This window comes from Scyliorhinus canicula, chromosome 12 (assembly GCF_902713615.1).
Source record: "Scyliorhinus canicula chromosome 12, sScyCan1.1, whole genome shotgun sequence".
Taxonomy (NCBI): Eukaryota; Metazoa; Chordata; class Chondrichthyes; order Carcharhiniformes; family Scyliorhinidae; genus Scyliorhinus; species Scyliorhinus canicula.
In genome coordinates this window covers 56,183,250-56,206,937 of record NC_052157.1, presented here as the reverse complement: position 1 = coordinate 56,206,937, position 23,688 = coordinate 56,183,250, and the positions used below count along the sequence as shown (strand labels likewise).

Below are 23,688 nucleotides of genomic sequence, written 5' to 3'. Positions count from 1 at the left end.
GGCAACTTAGCATGGCCAATCCACCTATCATGTACATTTTAGGGTTGTGGGGGTGAGGCCCACGCAAACACGGAGAGAATGTGTAAATTCCACACGGATAGTGACCCAGAGCTGGGATCGAACCTGGGACCTCTGCACCATGAGGCAGCAATGCTGAAGAATCCATTATTAAGGAATAGTCGAAACACTATCCATCAAAGTCAACTTGGTTTTATAAAGGTTAAATCATGTTTAGCACATGAGCTGGGTCTCATGTTAGCACAAGGGGCTGTTTGGCACACTGGGCTAAATCGCTGGCTTTGAAAGCAGACCAAGCAGGCCAGCAGCACGGTTTGATTCCCGTAACAGCCTCCCCGAACAGGCGCTGGAATGTGGCGAATAGGGGCTTTTCACAGTAACTTCATTTGAAGCCTACTCGTGAAAATAAGCGATTTTCATTTTCATGTTTGACTAATTTGCTAGAGTTCTTCAAAGATGTAACAAGCCAAATGGACAATGGATCCTGTAGATGTAGTATATCTGGACTTCCAGAAGGCATTTGATAAGGTACATCGTAAATGTTTGGGTGAATGGACTTTTACTTTATTTTAAGAGGGTTCCTTGTGGAGTAGCTAATTAGAGACATTATGTTCAGCTTAGTGAGATGATGCAGTTAATAGGAGGAGCCAGGGGTTGAACCAGTCAGTTGTTAAATTTTTCGGAGTTTGACTGGAAGGTGAGCTGTGAAGGTTTCTGCAGAAATACAGCCAGAGATTCTGCATTATTCTGTCAGGTCTCTTTCTTTCAAGAAGTCTCGAAAGACCACTCTTTCTCAAAGTGGAGTGTCCAAGACATCTCTTTAGCAAGTATTCCTGAGTATGTTAACTGCATTAAAAAGCGGATTTTGACCTGAGGTGGTTTTGTTGTTCGAATGGGAATAAAGATAGCGGTTAAGGGATATTGTGCCGCTGTATTGATTAGCTATTTTCCTTGTGTGATGCTAAAGATTTTAATACTGTGTTCATATCTGTGTTAGTTCCTTACAAAATTAAAATAAAATAGAGCGGTTTCTGTCCAGTGTCCAAGCCACTGTTGGGATCTGGTCCGAGATGGTAATACAGTACAAGGGGTTTGACAGGGCGGGCAATGCAAGGTTATTTCCACCGCATATAGATCCTCGAAGACCCCAGGGAGGAAGAGTGGGGGTTGTGGGAGGGAGGCGGTCCATTCCCAGGCTGAGGAGTCGGCCATTTTGGGCCAAACTGAGGAGAAAAATATTCTCTTGGATGGCACTGAATGTTTGGAATTCTCCAGCCAAGAGAGCCGGGATGCCCCATTGCTGAGTACATTCCAGACTGGGGGGCGGGGGCGGGGGGGAGTAGCAGCAGAGGATGGAGGGGCCAAACAGGAATCACCAGTTCTGAAGGGGAAGATGCCTCGGTGCCCCCAAAGAGGCTAAGCCTGTCAGGCATCAGAACCATTGTGACGTTTGACGGAGACGCAATCGGGAAATTAACCAGAATAATTTCTTACTCTCCTTTCTGTTCCTTCTTTTTCTCATCCAATCTTCCTTCAGTGTAAGAAACAGAAATTGTGGAATTGTTATTTATAGATTCATAGCCTTTGGCAGCACAGAAAGAGGCCAGTCGGCCTATCGTGCCCACACCGGCCAGGGAAGATCTGACGACTCTAAGACATAAAAAATAGGAACAGGATTAGGCCATTCGGCCCCTCTAGCCAGCTCTGCCATTCAATATGATGATCCGACATTCCTCGTATCCACTTTCCTGTTGTTTCCTCGAAACCTTCATTCCCTTACTGATTAAGAATCTATCTGTCTCAGCCTTAAGTATGCACAAGGACTCTGCCCCCACAGCTCTCTGTGGCAAGGAGTTCCAAAGACTCACAACCCTCTGAGAGGTTAAATTCCTCCACATCTCAGTGTTAAATTGACTCCCTTTTATTCTGAGACTCTCCCCTATGGTCCTAGACTCTCCAATGAGGGGAAACATCCTCTCAGTATTTTCCGTGTCAATCCCCTTCAGAATTCTATATGTTTCAATGAGGTCACCTCTCATTCTTCTAAATTCCAATGAGTAGAGTCCCAACCTGTTTAACCTTTGCTGATAAGACAATCCCTCCATACCGGGGATCAGCCTATTGAACCTTCTCTGAACCGCCTCCAATGATATAATGGGGTGAATTCTCCCTCGTGGAATTGTCCGTTCTGCTGGTAGCGCATCCAACCCGCGGATTTCCCAGCAGCATGGGGTGGCTACAATGGGAAACCACATTGACCAGCTGCTGGAACGGACAATCCCGCTGCCAGTGACGGTGCGCCATTGAGAAATCTACGGCTGGGGAGGCTATGAATTCACCCCACAATCTTTCCTGAATTAAGGAGACCAAAACTGCTCACAGTACTCCAAGTGTGGCCTCTCCAGTACATTGTACAGTGACAGCAAGACTTTGCGACTCTTATACTCCAACCCACTTGAAATAAGGGCTAATATTCCATTAGCTTTCCTAATTATCTGCTGCACCTAGGTGTTAGCTTTCTGCGTTTCGTGCAGTAGTACCCCTAAGTTCATTTGTGCTGTAGCTTTCTGCAGCTTTTCTCAATTTAAATAATACTCTGTTATTTATTCTCCCTTTCAAAGCGAACAACTTCACATTTTCCCACATTCTACTCCATTGGCCAACTCTCTATCCATGCCAATATATTACCATGAGCTCTTATGTGAGGTACCCTGTTGAACGCTCTCTGGAAGACCACGTACAACACATCTACTGGTTTCCCTCGACCCACTTTGGTTGAGGCTTCCTCAGAAAACTCTAATAGATTAGTCAGACATGATTTCCCTTTCAAGAAGCCATGTTAAATCTGCTTGATTAGATTATGATTAGATTACACTGTTCCTCTTTTCCAGCACTTGGAGGTTACGGCAGCGCAAGTGAATATTCAAGCACTTATTAAATGTCATGAGAATTTCTGACTCAACTACCCTTTTTGGCAGTGAGTTGCACCCTCCGGGCAAAAAAGATTCTCCTCCAATCCCCTCCTAGCCTTATTACCTTATATCTATGTCCCCTGGTTATTGACCCCTCTACTAATGGAAAACGTGTCTTCCAATCCATCCTATCCAAGCCCCTCATGATTTTGAACACCTTGATCGAGTCCCCTTATCGACCTTCCCTGTCATCTTCATGAATCTGTCGATATGCACCCCAAGTTCCCTCTGATTTTTAATTCTAGCCAGGGTGTGATGAATGAAGGATTTTAGGATGTATTGTATTATAGGTATTTTGCGCAGTAAGGATTAAAAGCCTGGGTTAGGGTATGTATGAATGCTGCAGTAGTGTTTTTAAAGAATTCTGGTTTTAAATGGTTTGGGAGCAACGTGTGCAATTAAGGCATCGTAAAAGTTTTGGCTATTGCAGTGTAGTTTGGATTAAAAGGGGGTTCCGTGTGGAGTTAATTAGATGCATGGTGTTTTCGCTTGGTAAGGTGAGGTCATTTATGGGAGGAGCTAGGGTACCAGGCATTTTTCAGAAAAGGAGTTTTAGTTGGGTTTTAGATTCGGATGTGAGCAGACGTCAAGCATCTGCTATCGCTGCAGATCAGTTAAAGATATGTCTGTAGATAGATTAGCAGTTTCTTTCTGAGCAATTCAGAATTGTATGGTGAGCTGAAACCAGCTGAGAAGCAGCTTCTGAAGACATACAGCCAAGGTTGCTGCATGGTTCTGAAAGGATTCAGGTCTTTTCTCGAAAACAGTGTCAAACGTACTCTCTTTCTCAAAGTAGAGTATCCAGACATCTCTATGGAGCATGTACTCCTGAGTGCTAACTGTATTTGCAAGTGGATAGAGAGCTGACATAGTTTTGCTGTTTGAGTGGGAATAAAAATAACAGTTAAGGGTTATTGTGTCACTGTATTGACTACCACTACTCAAGGGGTGATTCTAAGCTATTTTTATCGTGTGATATTAAAGGTATTTTAATACTGAGTCAGTAGTAAAATATTGGGGTTTCTGTCCAGTATCCTAGCCACTGTTGCGGTCTGCTCCAGGATCGTAATAAGTGTAATCTTTTGTCTTGTTAGCCCTTCAAATGTATTACCTCACACTTTTCCAGATTGAATTCCATTTGCAGCTGCTCTGCTCACCTGCCAACCTGGGGACAGCCTTTTCATTATTTAACACCCCATCAAAACTCTATCTTCTTCACACCATAGACCAACATTGCATGGATTGGCTAAGCACAACAGTGGCCTGCCATTGCCTTCCACTGCACGACTGACGCAGAAGGGGAAATCAGAAACAAGCACACATCCCATCACCGCGTGGGGGAATCACAGACAGAGACCCACGTCCCATCATCATGTGGGGGAATCACAGACCGACGTTCCATCACCATGTGGGGAATCACAGACACAGACCCACATCCCATCACCATGTGGGGAATCACAGACACAGACCCACGTCCCATCACTGTGTGGGGGAATCACAGGCACAGACCCATGTCCCATCACCGTGTGGGGGAATCACAGACACAGACCCACGTCCCATCACCATGTGGGGGCTCACAGGCACAGACCCACGTCCCATCACTGTGTGGGGGAATCACAGGCACAGACCCATGTCCCATCACCGTGTGGGGGAATCACAGACACAGACCCACGTCCCATCACCATGTGGGGGAATCACAGACACAGACCCCTGTCCCATCACCATGTGGGGGAATCTCAGACACAGACCCACGTCCCATCACCGTGTGGGGTAATCACAGACCCACGTCCCATCACCGTGTGGGGGAATCACAGACACAGACCCCCGTCCCATCACCGTGTGGGGGGATCACAGACACAGACCCACGTCCCATCACCGTGTGGGGAATCACAGACACAGACCCACGTCCCATAATTGTGAGGGGGAATCACAGACACAGACTCACGTCCCATCACCGTGTGGGGAATCACAGACATGAAACCCAAACCTAGCACGGTGATGTTAGACTCCAATACCAATTCTCTTCCCACACCGAGTGGCTTTCTAAGGCAGACTTTCTGTCTGTCCCCCATAGGTAGAATTTGCCTTGAACAGTTCGCTCATCTGTCATCAGGGTTGATAGATTGAGGAGGCCCCACTCCACATCAAGCGTTGCTGACCAGGAGTGTCTCCGGCTCTCACCGCCAGCCATTGGAGCGGTTCGAAGGGTATTGCAGGTTGACAGACTCAACCTATTTCTAAGTGTCTTTCCTCGTCCATCAAGTCCTCGGGGGGCAGTGGCGGTGGATTCAAACCCAGAGCGTCCTGATGTGAAGACAGGAGCAGTCACCCACCATGCCACAAGGCGTCCTGTGATGTAACATGGCCACAGACAATTATATTTAAATCTTACATGAGTTGGGTGTGTCCCTGTCTAGGGAGCGAAGACGTGGCCATGGGGTGACGTGATTTACTCCAGTGGTTGGTTTGAGAATTGAAACACCTTTGGCTGGATTCTCCATCGGCGGGATCCCCCATTTCGCCGGCATTGCACTCACTCCCGCGGACTTCCCAATAGCGTACGGGTGCCCACAATGGGAAAGTCCAGGACAGAAAACCCATTGCCGCTGGGGGGGGCATGCCACACCAGAAACTGGGTGCAACAGGACGGAGAATCCCACCTTTTATGTTTTTTTCTTAAAAGGTGTGCAATTTGTAAATGTTGATGGCGAAGATGAGTAACCTGGGTGTGTTTGTATCAGTGTGATGAGTGCAGGGATTATATGTATTATATGTATTTGATGTAGTCAAGGTTCTAAGGCCTGGGTTAGTGTCTGTATGTGACTGCTTCAGTCATTTTTTTAAAAAGCCTGGTTTGAAAGGCAGCCAGGTTTTGTGGCATCAAAAGAGATAATTAAAGATCCGTAAAAGTTGAGCTAATTGAATTTTCTATATATAATGAAAGTTCCCTGGGGAGTAGATAACTAGAGACATTGATCGGGATTCTCCGACCCACCACCACGACGCCGGCTTCCCTATTCTCCGACGCGTTTATCCGGCGGTGGTGGGATTCCCGCCACGCCAGGCAGGAGCCGTTGACACGCCCCCCCCCCTCCCCCCCCCCCCCCCCCTCCGCCCCCCCCCCCCAGCGATACTCCGGGCCCTGACGGGCCGAGTGGCCAACAAGTTTTGCCCAGTCCCGCTGGCGTGAATTACTCACCTCACACCAGGCGGGTCCTGGTAGGTACGTGTGCGGGGGCAGGCTGGGGGAGGGGGCGGGGGCATCTGGCCCCAAGGGGGACCCCATGGTGGCCTGGCCCACGATCGGGGCCTACCGATCGGCGGGCGGGCTGGTTCTGTGGGGGGGCCTTCTTTCTTCCGCCTGTAGGGCTTCGCCATCTTGCCCGGAGGCTGGTGCGGAGAAGGGAAACCCCGCGCATGTGCAGAAATACGCCGGCCTTTCTGTGCATGCGCGGAAATACGCTGGCCATTCGCGCATGCGCGGACTCGCGCCAGCCCTTCGATGCCGGCTGGTGCTGCGGGAACCACTCCAGCGTCAATCTCGCCCCCTGGACAGTGGAGAATTCCTCACTTTCGGGGGCCGTTCACGCTGGAATGTTTGGCGCCGGCTTTCACGCCGGCGTGGGGACATGGCCCCATTATTGGAGAATCCCGCCCATTGTGCTTAGCTTTAGTAAAATGATGTTGTTAATGGGAGGAGCCAGGATTTGAAGCAGCCAGGTGTTGAGTTTCATTTTCAGTTTAGGATGGTGGTGTGAACAAGAGAAGCAGCTTTTTGTGAACTACTGAGTGGTTAAACAATAGTTTGACACAGATTTGCAAACCGCTATGGCAAGCAATTGGGAAGAGAAATGGCATTTTAGTCTTTATTGTAAGGGGATTGGAGTACGGGGTTAAATAAATCTTGCACCAATTGTACAGGGTATTAGCGCAATAGTGTGCACAGTTTTGGTCTCCACATTCAGTGAAGGATGTACTTTGTGATGAGTGTAGGAATTTCAAGCTATTGTTTTGTAGATATTTGATGTAGTAAGGGTTAAATGCCTGGGTAGTGTGTGTTTGACTGCTGCAGTCGTGTTTTAAAAATCCAAGTTTAAAAAGCAACTATGTTGTTGGGAACTAGAGGGGCAATTAAGAAATCGTAAACACTTGGCTAATGGATTTTTGTTTGGATTAAGACAGGTTCCCTGTGGAGTGGTTAATTAGAAACATTGTGTTTCAGCTGGGTACCATGATGTGACTAATTGGTGGAGCTAGAGTGCCGGTAGCACACCCACGCCCGAGCTGCCACAAGGGGAAACCCCATTGGCCAGCTGGCGGGACAGAGAATCCCACAGCCGGTGGGGGAGCGCCGCACCAGAAGATTGGTGTGGCGGGGCGGAGATCTGTGACCATTGTGTTTCAGCTGGGTAAGATGAAGTGACTAATGGGAGGAGCTACAGCACGGTACAGTAGCACAGTGGTTATCTCTAGTGCATCACAGTGCCAGGGTCCCAGGTTCGATTCCCGGCTTGGCTCACTGTCTGTGCGGAGTCTGCAAATTTCCCCGTGTCTGTATGGGTTTCCTTCGGGTACTGCAATTTCCTCCCAAAAGTCCCAAAAGACGTGCTGTTAGGTGAATTGGACATTCTGAATTCTCTCTCTGTGTACCCGAACAGGCGCCAGAGTGTGGCGACTATTGGATTTTCACAGTAACCTCATTGCAGTGTTAATGTGAGCCTTGTGACAATAAAGATTATTATATAGGTTATTATTATTACCAGACATTTTAGAATCAGGCAGTTCAGTTGTGAAATGGAAATCAAACCACGAAGACAGTTTATGAAGACTCCAGCTCAAGTTCCTGCATTGTGCTGACAGGATTCAGCTCTATCTCTTCAAATGGTCATCTCTTAAGCAACTATGCCTGGGTCTGCTAACTGTATTTGAAAGTGGATTGAGAGCTGAGATGTTTTTTGTTGTTTGAGGGGAAGCAAAGATAGCAGTTAGGGGTTATTGTGTCACAATATTGATAATCATTGTTTAAAGGGTAATTGTTAGCTACTTTCTGGTCTGATGTTGGAGATTTTATCCTGTGTTAGTAATAAGGTTTGTTTTAATATGAAATATCCCTGGTCCTTCATGAAATCAGGGGCCTCACGGTAGCATGGTGGTTAGCATCAATGCTTCACAGCTCCAGGGTCCCAGGTTCGATTCCCGGCTGGGTCACTGTCTGTGTGGAGTCTGCACGTCCTCCCCATGTGTGCGTGGGTTTCCTCCGGGGGCTCCGGTTTCCTCCCACAGTCCAAAGATGTGCGGGTTAGGTGGATTGGCCATGCTAAATTGCCTGTAGTGTAAGGTTAATGGGGGGATTGTTGGGTTACGGGTATACGGGTTACGTGGGTTTAAGTAGGGTGATCATTGCTCGGCACAACATCGAGGGCCGAAGGGCCTGTTCTGTGCTGTACTGTTCTATGTTCTATGTTCTAAATCACTCCTGGAGCATGGTTTTAGCACAGTCTTCAAATAAAATTCAAATAAAATATTGGGGTTTCTGTCTAGTATCCCAGTCACTGTTGGGTCTGGTCCACTCGTCATACTTTGTTAGGATACTGCTGTAAAATCTTTGTCTGTTCTGTGCTTCATGTTAATTCTTGTCCTGCTACCTGCCTTCAATCTACAGTCTTCTGGTCCACTGTTGCATCATTAGGATTTCTGCTTAAACTACAAACTTTAGGCAAACCTCAAACACCCCTGGTTTGATTAACTTGCCCAGGACTTCCCATTTAGGTTCTGTGCCAGAGGCTGCGATGTCACTTTGATAGACTTGGCAAGAATCCAATCAGTGTGGCTGGAATTCTGAATTATCTCCTGTTGTTTCTTGTGATATCTGGAACCATTCAAAATCTTCTGGAAGAAGGGCGGGCCATCCGGAGAGCTGCATTTTGGCCTCAGTTCTAAGGAAAAGTTCAGTCTGGCAGTAGCTGGATGATACTCTTTCTATGCTCTCTCCGCACCAAGCAATTTTAAAAGCTCCTCGTCAGATCTTTGAAGGCACTCCTCTTTAAAAGACTGACCGCCGTCTGAACTGTGAAAGGAAACCTCTGGAGTGAAACATCTGGAGTAGTTTCACAGTCAGGTTTGTGATTCTTTAATTCCTCTGTCTGAATGGCTGTGAAAAACTGATGGAACCATCAATTCTACGGACACGTGCTTGTAGGATTAGAATAGCGGTTTTAATATACTTACAACAGAGCCAGCCTGTTAGCCGTTGAACTTTCGGTGAACTGGCTGGCTGACTCTGTGGCACGGATCTTTATACAGCAGTTCCAGGGGGAGGAGTTCTGGGCGGAGCCAAGGGGGGAGCCCAGTACAAACTCTCAAGTACTCCCAGAGCTACTCCCCCTGGTGGTCAGATAGTGCAAATGCACTTACAATATTGATACATGTAAAGACTTGGAGCAGAGTGACATTTGGTAACTATAATACCGTGTGAAACTCATTCACCACATTCACCCCCTGTGAAAAAAAATAGAGTCCGCGGGGGTGGTGGCTCACAGAGTTAGTCTGTCCGGTGGACGAATTGTTCATTTCGATCTGCGGAGCACCGGGGTTGCAGCCTCTTGCGTTGGCTGGGTGGGTGTTGAGAGCTGGGGTACGATGGCAGAGGGCGGGTCTCGGCCAAACTTCATACACCTCTGGCTCGACCGGAGACTGGGGGCGCTGGGGGCGGGCTGGTGCTGGCGTGTGGAACCGGTGGGGCGAACTTGCGGAATCGGGGGCGCGAGGGGGCGGCAGCATAGGGAACGGGGTAAGGGATTCCTCAGTGGGGGTGGGGGGGCTTGATCCAGCGGGTGCCAGGTCCCGAAGGGATACTGTGTCCTGGCGACCGTCCAGGAACTCCACGAATGCGTACTGGGGGTTGGAATGGAGGAGGCGCACCTTTTCAACAAGGGGGTCAGTTTTGTGCCCCCTGACGTGCTTTCTCAGGAGAACCGGGCCTGGTGTCCTCTCAACCACGCCGGAAGTGAGACTCCCCTGGTAGTGCCCCTAGAAAAAATGAAGAGCCGCTCGTGAGGGGTTTGATTTGTAGCTGTACAGAGGAGGGATCTGATTGCGCGAAGCGCATCTGGGAGGACTTCTTGCCATTGGGAGACTTGGAGTTTTCAAGACCGGAGGGTCAGTAGGACGGTCTTCCAGACCGTCGCGTTCTCCCTCTCCACCTGCCCGTTCCCCCTGGGGTTGTAGCTTGTTACCTGCTCGAGGCGATGCCCTTGTCGAGCAGGTACTGATGCAACTCGTTGCTCATAAAGGGCGAACCCCGGTCACTATACACGTAGCTGGGGAAACCGAACAGGGTGAAGACACTATGCAGGGCCCTAATGACTGTGTGAGAGGTCATATCGGGGCATGGAATGGCAAAAGGGAATCGGGAGAACTCATCGATGATGTTGAGGAAATAAATGTTCTTGTTAGTGGAGGGGAGTGGCCCTTTGAAATCGATCGCAAGGCGTTCAAAGGGCCTAGAAGCCTTGACCAGGTGGGCCCTTTCTCGTCTATAGAAGTGAGGTTTGCATCCTGCACAGATCGGGCAGTCCCTGGTGACCGCTTTTACCTCCTCGTTGGAGAAAGGCAGGTTTCAGGCTCTGATGTAGTGGGGGAGCCGGGTGACCCCTGGATGACAGAGGTCCACGTGGATGGCTTTCAGACGGCTGATCTGCGCGCTGGCGCATGTCCCGCGGGATATGGCATCCGAGGACTCGTTGAGCTTCCCCAGTCGATATTTAATACCATAACTACTGGTGGAGAGTTCGATCATCCACCGAAGGATTTTATTATTTTTTATTTTGCCCCTTTGCGAGTTGTCAAACATAAAGGCAACCAATCGTTGGTCGGTGATGAGGTGAACCTCCTACCTGCGAGGTAGTGCCTCCAGTGACGAACAGCCTCCACGATGGCTTGCGCTTCCTTCTCGACAGAGGAGTGTCGGAGTTCTGAAGTGGATAGGGTACGGGAGAAAAATGCAACGGGCCTCCCTGCATGATTTAAAGTGGCTGCTAGAGCTACCTCTGACGCGTCGCTCTCAAACTGAAAGGGAGTGGATTCATCCACCGCCCGCGTGGCTGCTTTGGCAATGTCCTCCTTGATGCAGCTGAAGGCCTGGCGCGCCTCAGCTGACAGGGGAAATCGTGTGGCCTTAAAGAGTGGGCGGGTTTTGTCCGCATATTGGGGGACCCACTGGGCGTGGTATGAAAAGAACCCCAAGCACCGTTTGAGGGCCTTGGGGCAATGAGGGAGGGGGAATTCTAAGAGAGGGCACATGCGGTCCAGGTCTGGGCCCAGGACTCCGTTCTCCACGATGTAGCCGAGGATGGCCAGTCTGTTTGTGTGGAAAACGCATTTCTCCTGTTATAAGTGAGGTTTAATTTCTGTGCCGTTTGGAGAAAATGGTGGAGGTTGGCGTCGTGGTCCTGCTGGTCATAGCCGCAGATGGTAACATTGTCCAGATACGGAAACGTGGTCCGCAGCCCGTACTGGTCTACCATTCAGTCCATTGCTCGTTGGAACACCGAAACCCCGTTAGTGACGCCGAAGGGAACCTGGAGGAAATGGAAGAGGCGGCCATCGGCCTCGAACGCCGTGTAGTGGCGGTCCTTCGGGCGGATTGGGAGCTGGTGGTATGCAGACTTCAGATCCACCGTGGAAAATAGCCGATATTGGGCGATCTGATTAACCATGTCTGCAATTCTGGGGAGGGGATACGTGTCTAGGAGCGTAAAGCGATTTATGGTCTGACTATAGTCGACGACCATGCAAAAATTTTCCCCGGTCTTGACGACCACCACCTGAGCTCTCCAGGGACTATTACTGGCCTCTATGATCCCCTCACTGAGCAGCCGTCGGACCTCCGATCGGATAAAGACCCTATCCTGTAGGCTGTATCGCCTGCTGCGAGTAGCTACTGGTTTGCAATCTGGAGTGAGATTGGCGAAGAGAGGAGGGGGGGAGATGCGCAGCGTGGTTAGGCTGCAGATAGTGAGTGGGGGCAGGGGCCCGCCGAAGCTGAGGGTGAGGCTCTTGAGGTTGCACTGGAAATCCAGGCCTAATAAGAGTGGCGCGCAGAGGTCAGGCAGGACATAAAGTTTAAATTTTGAATAACTAGCGCCTCGAATTGTGAGCGTAGCGACGGTGCGTCCTTGGATTTGGACTGAGTGGGAGCCCGAAGCGAGGGCGATAGTTTGGCTCACAGGAAAAATAGGAAGCAAACAGCATCTTACCAGCTCTGGGTGTATAAAGCTCTGGGTGCTCCCGGAGTCAAAGAGGCATGGCGTGCTGTACCCGTTGATCTGGACTTCCGCCATCGAACCTCGTAGGTGCTTGGGGCGGGATTGATCTAGGGTGACCGCGTTGAGTTGCGGGCCGCATGATGAGTGCCCGGGAAGGTCGTAGTCTTCCAAGTGGGCGTCCAGTCGAGTCGATGCCGGTACGTTCTGGCGAGCTTGATGCAGGATCGCTGCGCTGAGTTGCGGGCCACGTGATGAATGCCCGGGGAAGTCGTAGTCTTCAGATGAGCTTTCTGAGCATGGAGATGCAGATGGGGCCCGTGGATCACACGTGGTGAGTGGCGAGGGAGATGGCGTCCAAGATGGCGGCCCCCATGAGTCGCACGTGGCCGGCCGCATGGTGGGGGTTTGCCAAGATGGCGGCCCCCATGGATCGCACGTGGTGGGAGGGGGCGGAGTCGGGGCATAGGCCGCAGCGTTTCGGGCCCCACGGGCCCGCTGGTGTTGGGAGCGATTTGTTCTCTCTACTGGGGAGTTAGAAACTGGGCCCTTTTCGCGAGGCACACTATGGCATAGTGGCCTTTCTTCCCGCAGCTGCTGCAGGTCGCTGATTGGGCTGGGCAGAGCTGCCGCGGGTGCTGGCTTTGGCCACAGACATGGCAGCCTGGGGCAGCTGAGTAGCTGGCTGGGGCAGCAGAGTGACTGGCTGGGCCGCAGAGTAACTGGCTTTGGCAGCACGGTAGCTGGGGGGGGCCGTGCGGCACAGGCCTGGGGGGATTGTTGGTCGGGGGTCCACGATAAGGTCGCGGGGTCCGCGGGAAACGACGTGAGGCTGCGGAAGGAGACTTCCATTGTGGTAGCAGCCTCCACAGTAGTATCGAAGTCCTGGGCCCCCTTTTCTAGCAGTCTTTCGCGCACATAGATAGAGATAGAGAAATACAGCACAGAACAGGCCCTTCGGCCCACGATGTTGCGCCAAACTTTTGTCCTAGGTTAATCATAGAATTTTTGACAATTTTTCATTGCCAATCCACCCAACCTGCACATCTTTGGACTGTGGGAGGAAACCGGAGTACCCGGAGGAAACCCACGCAGTCATGGGGAGGATGTGCAGACTCCATACAGACAGCGACCCAAGTCGAAATCGAACTTGGGACCCTGGAGCTGTGAAGCAATTGTGCTATCCACAATGCTACCGTGCTGCCCTTAAGAAGTTAACCTACACTCCATTATTCTACCCTAATCCATGTACCTATCCAATCGCCGCTTGAAGGTCCCTAACTTTTCCGACTCAACTACTTCCACAGGCAGTGCATTCCATGCCCCCACTACTCTCTGGGTAAAGAACCTACCTCTGACATCCCCTCTATATCTTCCACCATTTATCTTAAATTTATGTCCCCTTGTAATGGTGTGTTCCACCCGGGGAAAAGGTCTCTGACTGTACTCTATCTATACCCCTAAAGATCTTATAAACCTCTATCAAGTCGCCCCTCATCCTTCTCCGTTCTAATGAGAAAAGGCCTAGCACCCTCAACCTTTCCTCGTATGACCTACTCTCCATTCCAGGCAACATCCTGGTAAATCTCCTTTGCACCTTTTCCGAAGCTTCCACATCCTTCCTAAAATGAGGTGACCAGAACTGCACACAGTACTCCAAATGTGGCCTGACCAAGGTTTTGTACAGCTGCATCATCACCTCACGGCTCTTAAATTCAATCCCTCTGCTAATGAACGCTAGCACACCATAGGCCTTCTTCACAGCTCTATCCACTTGAGTGGCAACTTTCAAAGATCTATGAACATAGACCCCAAAATCTCTCTGCTCCTCCACATTGCCAAGAACCCTACCATTAACCCTGTATTCCGCATTCATATTTGTCCTTCCAAAATGGACAACCTCATACTTGTCAGGGTTAAACTCCATCTGCCACTTCTCAGCCCAGCTCTGCATTCTATCTATGTCTCTTTGAAGCCGACAACAGCCCTCCTCACTATCCACAACTCCACCAATCTTCGTATCATCTGCAAATTTACTGACCCACCCTTCAACTCCCTTATCCAAGTCGTTAATGAAAATCACAAACAGCAGAGGACCCAGAACTGATCCCTGCAGTACGCCTCTGATAACTGGGCTCCAGGCTGAATATTTGCCATCCACCACCACTCGCTGTCTTCTATCGGTTAGCCAGTTTGTTATCCAACTGGCCAAATTTCCCACTATCCCATGCCTCCTTACTTTCTGCATAAGCCTACCATGGGGAACCTTATCAAATGCCTTACTAAAATCCATGTACACTACATCCACTGCTTTACCTTCATCCACATGCTTGGTCACCTCCTCAAAGAAGTCAATAAGACTTGTAAGGCAAGACCTACCCCTCACAAATCCGTGCTGACTATCCCTAATCAAGCAATGCCTTTCCAGATGCTCAGAAATCCTATCCCTCAGTACCTTTTCCATTACTTTGCCTACCACCGAAGAAAGACTAACTGGCCTGTAATTCCCAGGGTTATCCCTATTCCCTTTTTTGAGCAGGGGCATGACATTCGCCACTCTCCAATCCTCTGGTACCACCCCTGTTGACAGCGAGGACGAAAAGATCATTGCCAACGGCTCTGCAATTTCATTTCTTGCTTCCCATAGAATCCTTGGATTTATCCCGTCAGGCCCGGGGGACTTGTCTATCCTCAAGTTTTTCAAAACGCGCAACACATCTTCCTTCCTGACAAGTATCTCCTCAAGCTTATCAGTCTGCTTCACGCTGTCCTCTCCAACAATATGGCCCCTCTCGTTTGTAAATACTGAAGAAAAATACTTGTTCAAGACCTCTCCTATCTCTTCAGACTCAATACATAATCTCCCGCTACTGTCCTTAATCGGACCTACCCTCGCTCTAGTCATTCTCATATTTCTCACATATGTGTAAAAGGCCTTGGGGTTTTCATTGATCTTACCCGCCAAAGATTTTTCATGCCCTCTCTTAGCTTTCCTAATCCCTTTCTTCAGTTCCCTCCTGGCTATCTTGTATCCCTCCAGCGCCCTGTCTGAACCTTGTTTCTTCAGCCTTACATAAGTCTCCTTCTTCCTCTTAACAAGACATTCAACCTCTCTTGTCAACCATGGTTTCCTCACTCGACCATCTCTTCCCTGCCTGACAGGGACATACATATCAAAGACACGCAATACCTGTTCCTTGAACAAGTTCCACATTTCACTTGTGTCCTTCCCTGACAGCCTATGTTCCCAACTTCTGCACTTCAATTCTTGTCTGACAGCATTGTATTTACCCTTCCCCCAATTGTAAACCTTGCCCTGTTGCACGCACCTATCCCTCTCCAAAACTAAAGTGAAAGTCACAGAATTGTGGTCACTACCTCCAAAATGCTCCCCCACTAACAAACCTATCACCTGCCCTGGTTCATTACCAAGTATTAAATCCAATATGGCCTCCCCTCTGGTCGGACAATCTACATACTGTATTAGAAAAGCTTCCTGGACACACTGCACAAACACTACCCCATCCAAACTATTTGATCTAAAGAGTTTCCACTCAATGTTTGGGAAGTTGAAGTCACCCATGACTACAGTAGTCCCCCGTTATAACGCAGGTGTTGGGGTCCAAGACAGCCACCCGCGTTGCATCCGAGCCGCGGATATCCACGATGGGGGTTTTTTGGCTCTGCAACTTTTTTTTTGGACCGGAAGCATTGGATAAAACCTTCGATCAGAGTTCTGATAAGAACTTACTTTAGTTGACTGCAGAATTATTACATTATGCTACCATAAGTTAAATATAAGTTAAAGTAAGAAAGTAGCACTTCTAAATTTATTTTAAAATCTATGCATGCGCTTCCCATTGTGCGTCTACGGGGGGCGGGGGGAGAGATCAGACCCCCGTAGACTCACAATGGGAAGCGCATGCATAGATTTTAAAATAAATTTAGAAGTGCTACTTTCTTACTTTAACTTACATTATGCTACCATAAGTTAAATATAAGTTAAAGTAAGAAAGTAAAAAAGTTGCAGAGCCAATATGCAGCAGTGGATATTGGATATGAATAGAATCTGCATAACCCACCTAGCTCCCTTAGTTCATATTAGGAAACCCACAGAAACTTACCAGGAACGCTGCTCCTCTCTCACTGAATCTCCCTCCAATCAGCAGGCAGTGTCAATTTCAGCGGCCGGCACACTTTGATCCGGAGAGGGAAGCTGACAGTTGGGGTCCATAAGCCCCCCCGCGCGTATATCGCGAACCGCGGTATTGCGGAGCGCAGTATAACGGGGGACTACTGTACTACCCTGTGACTTCTGCACCTTTCCAAAATCTGTTTCCCAATCTGTTCCTCCACATCTCTGCTGCTATTGGGGGGCCTATAGAAAACTCCCAACAAGGTGACTGCTCCTTTCCTATTTCTGACTTCAACCCATATTACCTCAGTAGGCAGATCCCCCTCGAACTGCCTTTCTGCAGCTGTTATACTATCTCTAATTAACAATGCCACCCCCCCCCCCCCCACCTCTTTTACCATCCTCCCTAATCTTGTTGAAACATCTATAACCAGGGACCTCCAACAACCATTTCTGCCCCTCTTCTGTCCAAGTTTCCGTGATGGCCACCACATCGTAGCCCTAAGTACCGATACCAAGTTCACCCACCTTATTCCTGATGCTTCTTGCATTAAAGTATACACACTTCAATCCATCTCCTTGCCTGCAAGTACTGTCCTTTGCCATTGTTACCTTTCCCACTGCATCACTACGTGCTTTGGCGTCCTGACTATCGTCTTCCTTAGTTGCTGGACTACAGATCCGGTTCCCATTCCCCTGCCAAATTAGTTTAAACCCTCCCGAAGAGTACTAGAAAACCTCCCCCCCAGGATATTGGTGCCCCTCTGGTTCAGATGCAACCCGTCCTGCTTGTACAGGTCCCACCTTCCCCAGAATGCGCTCCAATTATCCAAATACCTGAAGCCCTCCCTCCTACACCATTCCTGCAGCCACGTGTTCAACTGCACTCTCTCCCTATTCCTAGCCTCGCTATCACGTGGCACCGGCAACAAACCAGAGATGACAACTCTGTCTGTCCTGGCCTTTAACTTCCAGCCTAACTCCCTAAACTTGTTTATTACCTCCACACCCTTTTTCCTACCTACATCGTTGGTACCAATGTGCACCACGACTTCTGGCTGCTCACCCTCCCCCTTCAGGATCCTGAAGACACGATCCGAGACATCCCTGGCCCTGGCACCCGAGAGGCAACATACCTTTCGGGAGTCTCGCTCGCGACCACAGAATCTCCTATCTATTCCCCTAACCATTGAATCTCCTATTACTATTGCTTTTCTATGCTCCCCCCTTCCCTTCTGAGCCCCAGAGCCAGACTCAGTGCCAGAGACCTGGCCGCTGGGGCCTTCCCCCGGTAGGTCATCCCCCCCAACAGCATCCAAAACGGTATACTTGTTTTGAAGGGGAACGGCCACGAGGGATCCCTGCACTGTCTGCCTGTTAGTTTTCTTTCCCCTGACTGTAACCCAGCTACTCTTGTCCAGTACCTTTGGTGTGGCTACCTCCCTGTAACTCTCCTCTCTAACCCCCTCTGCCTCCCGGATGATCCGAAGTTCATCCAGCTCCAGCTCCAGTACCTTAACACGGTCTCTGAGGAGCTGGAGTTGGGTGCACTTCCCGCAGGTATAGTCAGCGGGGACACCAGTGGTTTCCCTCACCACCCACATCCTACAGGAGGAGCATGCAACTGCCCTAGCCTCCATCCCCTCTTACTTTACAGAATTAGCTGCCCCTTGGACCAACTGGACCTCCGCCCTCAGACTCTACTTCCAGTCAGCTGTACTCTAAACTCCTGGCTCCCTTCATGCTCTTTGATAAATATAGGAAATGAAATGTAAGGAGCACCTTACTCCCTCCTCACCTAACTCCCTCAGTCTCCAAACAGTCATCATAGTTAGATCTGAGGCCCACTACGAAAACGTCCCGCACAGCAAGCTCCCTATGTTCAGCCGCAGTAACGGCTTGATAATTACAGTCATTAGAAAGATTGTTCTATTCCCGTACAAATTCGGCTAGCGTTTCTGTAGGCCACTGACGGCGAGTCGTAAACACGTGGCGTGCATAAACCTCGTTAATGGGCCTAACGTACATTTTGTCCAATATTGCCAGCGCTGCGGTGTAAGAACCGGCCGGGTTTAGCTGTGTGGAGATTCTGTGGCTTACCCTCGCGTGCAGTAGGCTGAGTTTTTGTTCCTCCGTTGTTCCAGCGGTGCTGGCTTCTGCCAAGTAGGCCTTAAAACATCCCAGGCAGTGGGAAAAAATCTCTTTAGCCTCTGCATCCTGCAGGTCGAGTGCTAGGCGTCCGTGCTTGAGGGCTGCTACCGTGATTTACTTCGACTGTTTCGTAAGTATATTAAATTGATGGAACCATCAATTCTACGGATACGTGCTTGTAGGATTAGAATAGCGGTTTTAATATATTTACAACAGAGCCAGCCTGTTAGCCGTTGACCTTTCGGTGAACTGGCTGGCTGACTCTGTGGCACTGATCTTTATACAGCAGCTCCAGGGGGAGGATTTCTGGGCGGAGCCAAGGGGGGAGCCCAGTACAAACTCTCAAGTACTCCCAGAGCTACTCCCCCTGGTGGTCAGGTTGTGCATCTGCACTTACAATATTGATACATACTTGGAACAGAGTGGCATTGGTAACTATAATACCGTGTGAATCTCATTCACCACAAGAACCAAATCTGCGAACGTTCTTTTTAATACAGCTGGGGCTTCTGTACAGAGATCGGACAAATGAAAGACACTGTAAAATTCTCTGGTTTGAACTTCCAGTAATATCACAGGGAGATGGGAGCTCCGTCTGGTGGTCTGAGGCCAGAATTGCACCAACCTGAAACTCCTATGTGAGCTCCATCTGGTGGTTGGAGGTCAGAGTTGCACTGACTGAAATCTCCTGAGTGAGTTCCATCTGGTGGTCGGAGGCCAGAATTGCACCGAACTGAATCTCTTACATAAATAAATTCCCCAGAGAACTCACATTTGGAGAAGACCGGGGCCGACATAAGCCACAATTGCAGCAGTGAAGATTCACTCAAAACTTTTCCTTCGATTTCCATTGTATTAATTGTTTTCTTCCCCATACCGTGCATCTGACCAGTGTGTGTGTGCGTGGATAGAGGGTGGGATGTAGTTTTGGGAACAGGTAGACTGGTAGACCAAAGTGCAAAATTATTTCCTTTATATGTTTATTTTTAATCTTGCTACAAATAAACACTTTGTTAATGTTTTACTTATAAATCTAGTGTGTATAACTCATTGAAGCAGTCAGGGGTTAAGGATCTCAGGAAAACATAAATTATTGGTTAATTCACTTATGTTTGGTCTCTGGGGTCTGTGGGGCTGTAACTGACTGGGTGTTGCAACAACTTGCATTGGAGAAGGTAAAGCAAAGGGTCACTGGATCAGAGCCTAAAATGATGGGGTTGTCCTCCGATGAGAGGCTGAACAAGTTGGGTCTAATACCCTGGGTTTGGAAGAGTGAGGGGTGGTCCCATTGAAAAGTTCACAGGAAGAGGAGTCAGCCACTTTAGTCTAAGATGCGGAGAAAGCTCAGGGGGTTGGCAGCCCCTGGCCCAGAGAGTCGATTGGGGGGATGGGGGGTGCCCGCCTCGTCATTGAGTATGTTTAAGGTTGTGAGATCGGGGGATTTCTGAGGTGATGGGGTCAGGTGTGAAAATCAGATTGATTGGAAAGTTGGCCATTGAAGGTGGGTTGGGGAGTGGGGTAGCAGTGACCTAAGGGGCTGAATGAGGTCGCCACACCACCTGCTACTGTTTCTGACGTCCTCTCGATGCACTTTGTCACAAGTTGATTGAGTGTGAGAGGAGGTCTCCGCAATGAGACCAGCCCCAAATGGGCAGATCTGAAGGGGCAGACATTATGCGCAAGAACGGCTGTGACGTTTGAGGGAGGCGCGATCGGGAGGCTAACGAGAACCATTCTTACCCTACTTTCGCCTCAGCCTTTTGTTTTTTCTGTCCTTTTTTCTCCGTTTTATTCTTTTGCGTCCTGGAAGAAATGAAAAGCGTGGAGATGTGATTCAAATTTTAAAAAACAAGTGAACCAATAAAGTCCAAAACAAATAACAGACACAACCTACCCACGTCCAATTACTGTGTGGGGGAATCACAGACACAGACCTACGTCCCATCACCGTGTGGGAGAATCACAGACACAGACCCACGTCCCATCACCGTGTGGGGGAATCACAGACACAGACCCACGTCCCATCACCGTGTGGGGGAATCACAGACACAGACCCACGTCCCATCACCGTGTGGGGGAATCACAGACACAGACCTACGTCCCATCACCGTGTGGGAGAATCACAGACACAGACCCACGTCCCATCACCGTGTGGGGGAATCACAGACACAGACCCACGTCCCATCACCGTGTGGGGGAATCACAGACCCACGTCCCATCACCGTGTGGGGGAATCACAGACACAGACCCACGTCCCATCACCGTGTGGGGGAATCACAGACACAGACCCACGTCCCATCACCGTGTGGGGGAATCACAGACACAGACCCACGTCCCATCACCGTGTGGGGGAATCACAGACACAGACCCACGTCCCATCACCGTGTGGGAGAATCACAGACACAGACCCACGTCCCATCACCGTGTGGGGGAATCACAGACACAGACCCACGTCCCATCACCGTGTGGGGGAATCACAGACACAGACCCACGTCCCATCACCGTGTGGGGGAATCACAGACCCACGTCCCATCACCGCGTGGGGGCTCACAGACATGAAACCCAAACACAGCACTCTTTTCTCTTCCCACACCGAGTGGCTTTCTGAGACAGACTTTCTATCTGTCCTCATAGATAGTAGTTTTCTGGAAGAGGTCACTCGTCTGTCATCAGGGATGTTAGATTGCGGAGGCGCCACTCCACATCAAGCTTGGCTGACCAGGAGTGTCTCCGGCTCTCACCCCCAGCCATTGGAGCGGTTAGAAGGGTTTTGCAGGTTGACAGACTCAACCTATATCCAAGTGTCTTTCCTCGTCCATCAAGTCCTCGGGTGGCAGGGGCGGTGGGATTCAATCCCAGAGCTTCCTGATGTGAAGACAGGAGCAGTCACCCACCATGCCACAAGGCGTCCTGTGATGTAACATGGCCACAGACAATTCCACAGTCTAGCGTTGAACCCTTAATTGAATCTTACAATGAGTTGTGTGTCCCCTGTCTAGCGAGCGAAGACTTGGTCATGGGGTGATGTGATTCACTCAAGTGCTGGTTTGAGAATTGAAATACCTTGGGCTGGATTCTCCGACCCCCCGTCGGGTCGGAAAATCGCCTGGGGCCGGCGTGAATCCCGCCCCCGCCGTCACCCGAAGTCTCCGAACGCTGAAAAGTCGGTGAGGCATCAATCGCGCAGCCCGCCTCGAAGAATGGCGGGGGCCGTCGCGACGCTATGGACCCCGGGGCTGTCCATATTCTCCCGGCCGGATGGGCCGAAGTCCCACCGACGAGACCATGGGTCATGTCGGCGTAAATAAAAACACCTATATAACGGCGTCAACCACTGCTGATGGTTGACGGCGCACAGCGTGGTGGTAGGTCACGGCGTGGGGGGTGGCCGCAGGAGAAGTGACGGTGTGGCCGCAGTCCGTGTGTGGGGGAGGGGGGTGTGTGGGGGAGGGGGGTGTGGGGGGGTGGGGGGGACTGGTGGTGAGTGCCGGGGAGGGGGGGAGAGTTCCGGGGAAGGCGGGGTGAGTTCCGGGGAGGGGGGGGAGAGTGCCGGGAAGGGGGGTGAGTGCCGGGGAGGGGGGGAGAGTTCCGGGGAAGGGGGGGTAGAGTTCCGGGGATGGGGGGGAGAGTGCCGGGAAGGGGGGTGAGTGCCGGGGAGGGGGGGTAGAGTTCTGGGGAGGGGGGGAGAGTGCCGGGAAGGGGGGTGAGTGCCGGGGAGGGGGGGTAGAGTTCCGGGGAGGGGGGAGAGTGCCGGGGAGGGGGGGAGAGTGCCGGGGAGGGGGGGAGAGTGCCGGGGAGGGGGGTGAGAGCGAGTGCCGGGGAGGGGGGGAGAGAGCGAGTGCCGGGGAGGGTGGGAGAGTGCCGGGGAGGGGGGGAGAAAGCGTGTGCCGGGGAGGGTGGGAGAGAGCGAGTGCCGGGGAAGGGGGGACAGTGCCGGGGTTGGGGGGGTGAGAGCGAGTGCCAGGGAGGGGGGGAGAGTGCCGGGGAGGGGGGGAGAGTGCCGGGGAGGGGGGGTGAGAGCGAGTGCCGGGGAGGGAGGGAGAGAGCGAGTGCCGGGGAGGGTGGGAGAGTGCCGGGGAGGGGGGGAGAGTGGCGGGGAGGGGGGGGAGAAAGCGAGTGGCGGGGAGGGGGGGAGAAAGCGTGTGCCGGGGAGGGTGGGAGAGAGCGAGTGCCGGGGAAGGGGGGACAGTGCCGGGGATGGGGGGGTGAGAGCGAGTGCCAGGGAGGGGGGGAGAGTGCCGGGGAGGGGGGGAGAGTGCCGGGGAGGGGGGGTGAGAGCGAGTGCCGGGGGAGGGGGGGAGAGAGCGAGTGCCGGGGAGGGTGGGAGAGTGCCGGGGAGGGGGGGAGAGTGCCGGGGAGGGGAGGAGAGTGCCGGGGAGGGGGCGAGAGTGCCGGGGGAGGGGGGGGAGAAAGCGTGTGCCGGGGTGGGTGGGAGAGAGCGAGTGCCGGGGAAGGGGGGACAGTGCCGGGATTGGGGGGGTGAGAGCGAGTGCCAGGGAGGGGGGGAGAGTGCCGGGGAGGGGGGGAGAGTGCCGTGGAGGGGGGGTGAGAGCGAGTGCCGGGGAGGGGGGGAGAGAGCGAGTGCCGGGGAGGGTGGGAGAGTGCCGGGAAAGGCGGGGTGAGTTCCGGGGAGGGGGGGGGAGAGTGCCGGGAAGGGGGGTGAGTGCCGGGGAGGGGGGGTAGAGTTCCAGGGAGGGAGGGAGAGTGCCGGGGAGGGGGGGGAGAGTGCCGGGAAGGGGGGTGAGTGCCGGGGAGGGGGGGTAGAGTTCCAGGGAGGGGGGGAGAGTGCCGGGGAGGGGGGGGAGAGTGCCGGGGAAGGCGGGGTGAGTTCCGGGGGAGGGGGGGGGAGAGTGCCGGGAAGGGGGGTGAGTGCCGGGGAAGCGGGGGGAGAGTTCCGGGGAAGGGGGGGGTAGAGTTCCGGGGAGGGGGGGAGAGTGCCGGGAAGGGGGGTGAGTGCCGGGGAGGGGGGTAGAGTTCCGGGGGAGGGGGGGAGAGTGCCGGGGAGGGGGGGAGAGTTGCCGGGGAGGGGGGAGAGTGCCGGGGAGGGGGGTGAGAGTGAGTGCCGGGGGGGAGGGGGGGAGAGAGCGAGTGCCGGGGAGGGGTGGGAGAGTGCCGGGGAGGGGGGGGAGAAAGCGTGTGCCGGGGAGGG

The 23,688-nt window shown here is 51.7% G+C and overlaps 1 protein-coding gene across 7 annotated transcripts in view; it reads right to left on the bottom strand.

The window, feature by feature from the left end:
• LOC119975278 (myristoylated alanine-rich C-kinase substrate-like) overlaps nt 1-23,688 on the bottom strand; it is a 113,217-nt gene that overhangs the window by 31,453 nt on the left and 58,076 nt on the right. For 4 of the 7 annotated variants that reach the window (XM_038814992.1, XM_038814991.1, XM_038814993.1 and 1 more), the window contains one exon: nt 20,280-20,342. In XM_038814992.1, coding sequence (XP_038670920.1) covers nt 20,280-20,342 — 63 coding nt within the window. Of the gene's footprint in view, nt 1-20,278; nt 20,343-23,688 lie in introns of those variants that run through there. The other 3 variants (XM_038814988.1, XM_038814987.1, XM_038814990.1) reach the window with 1 other exon arrangement.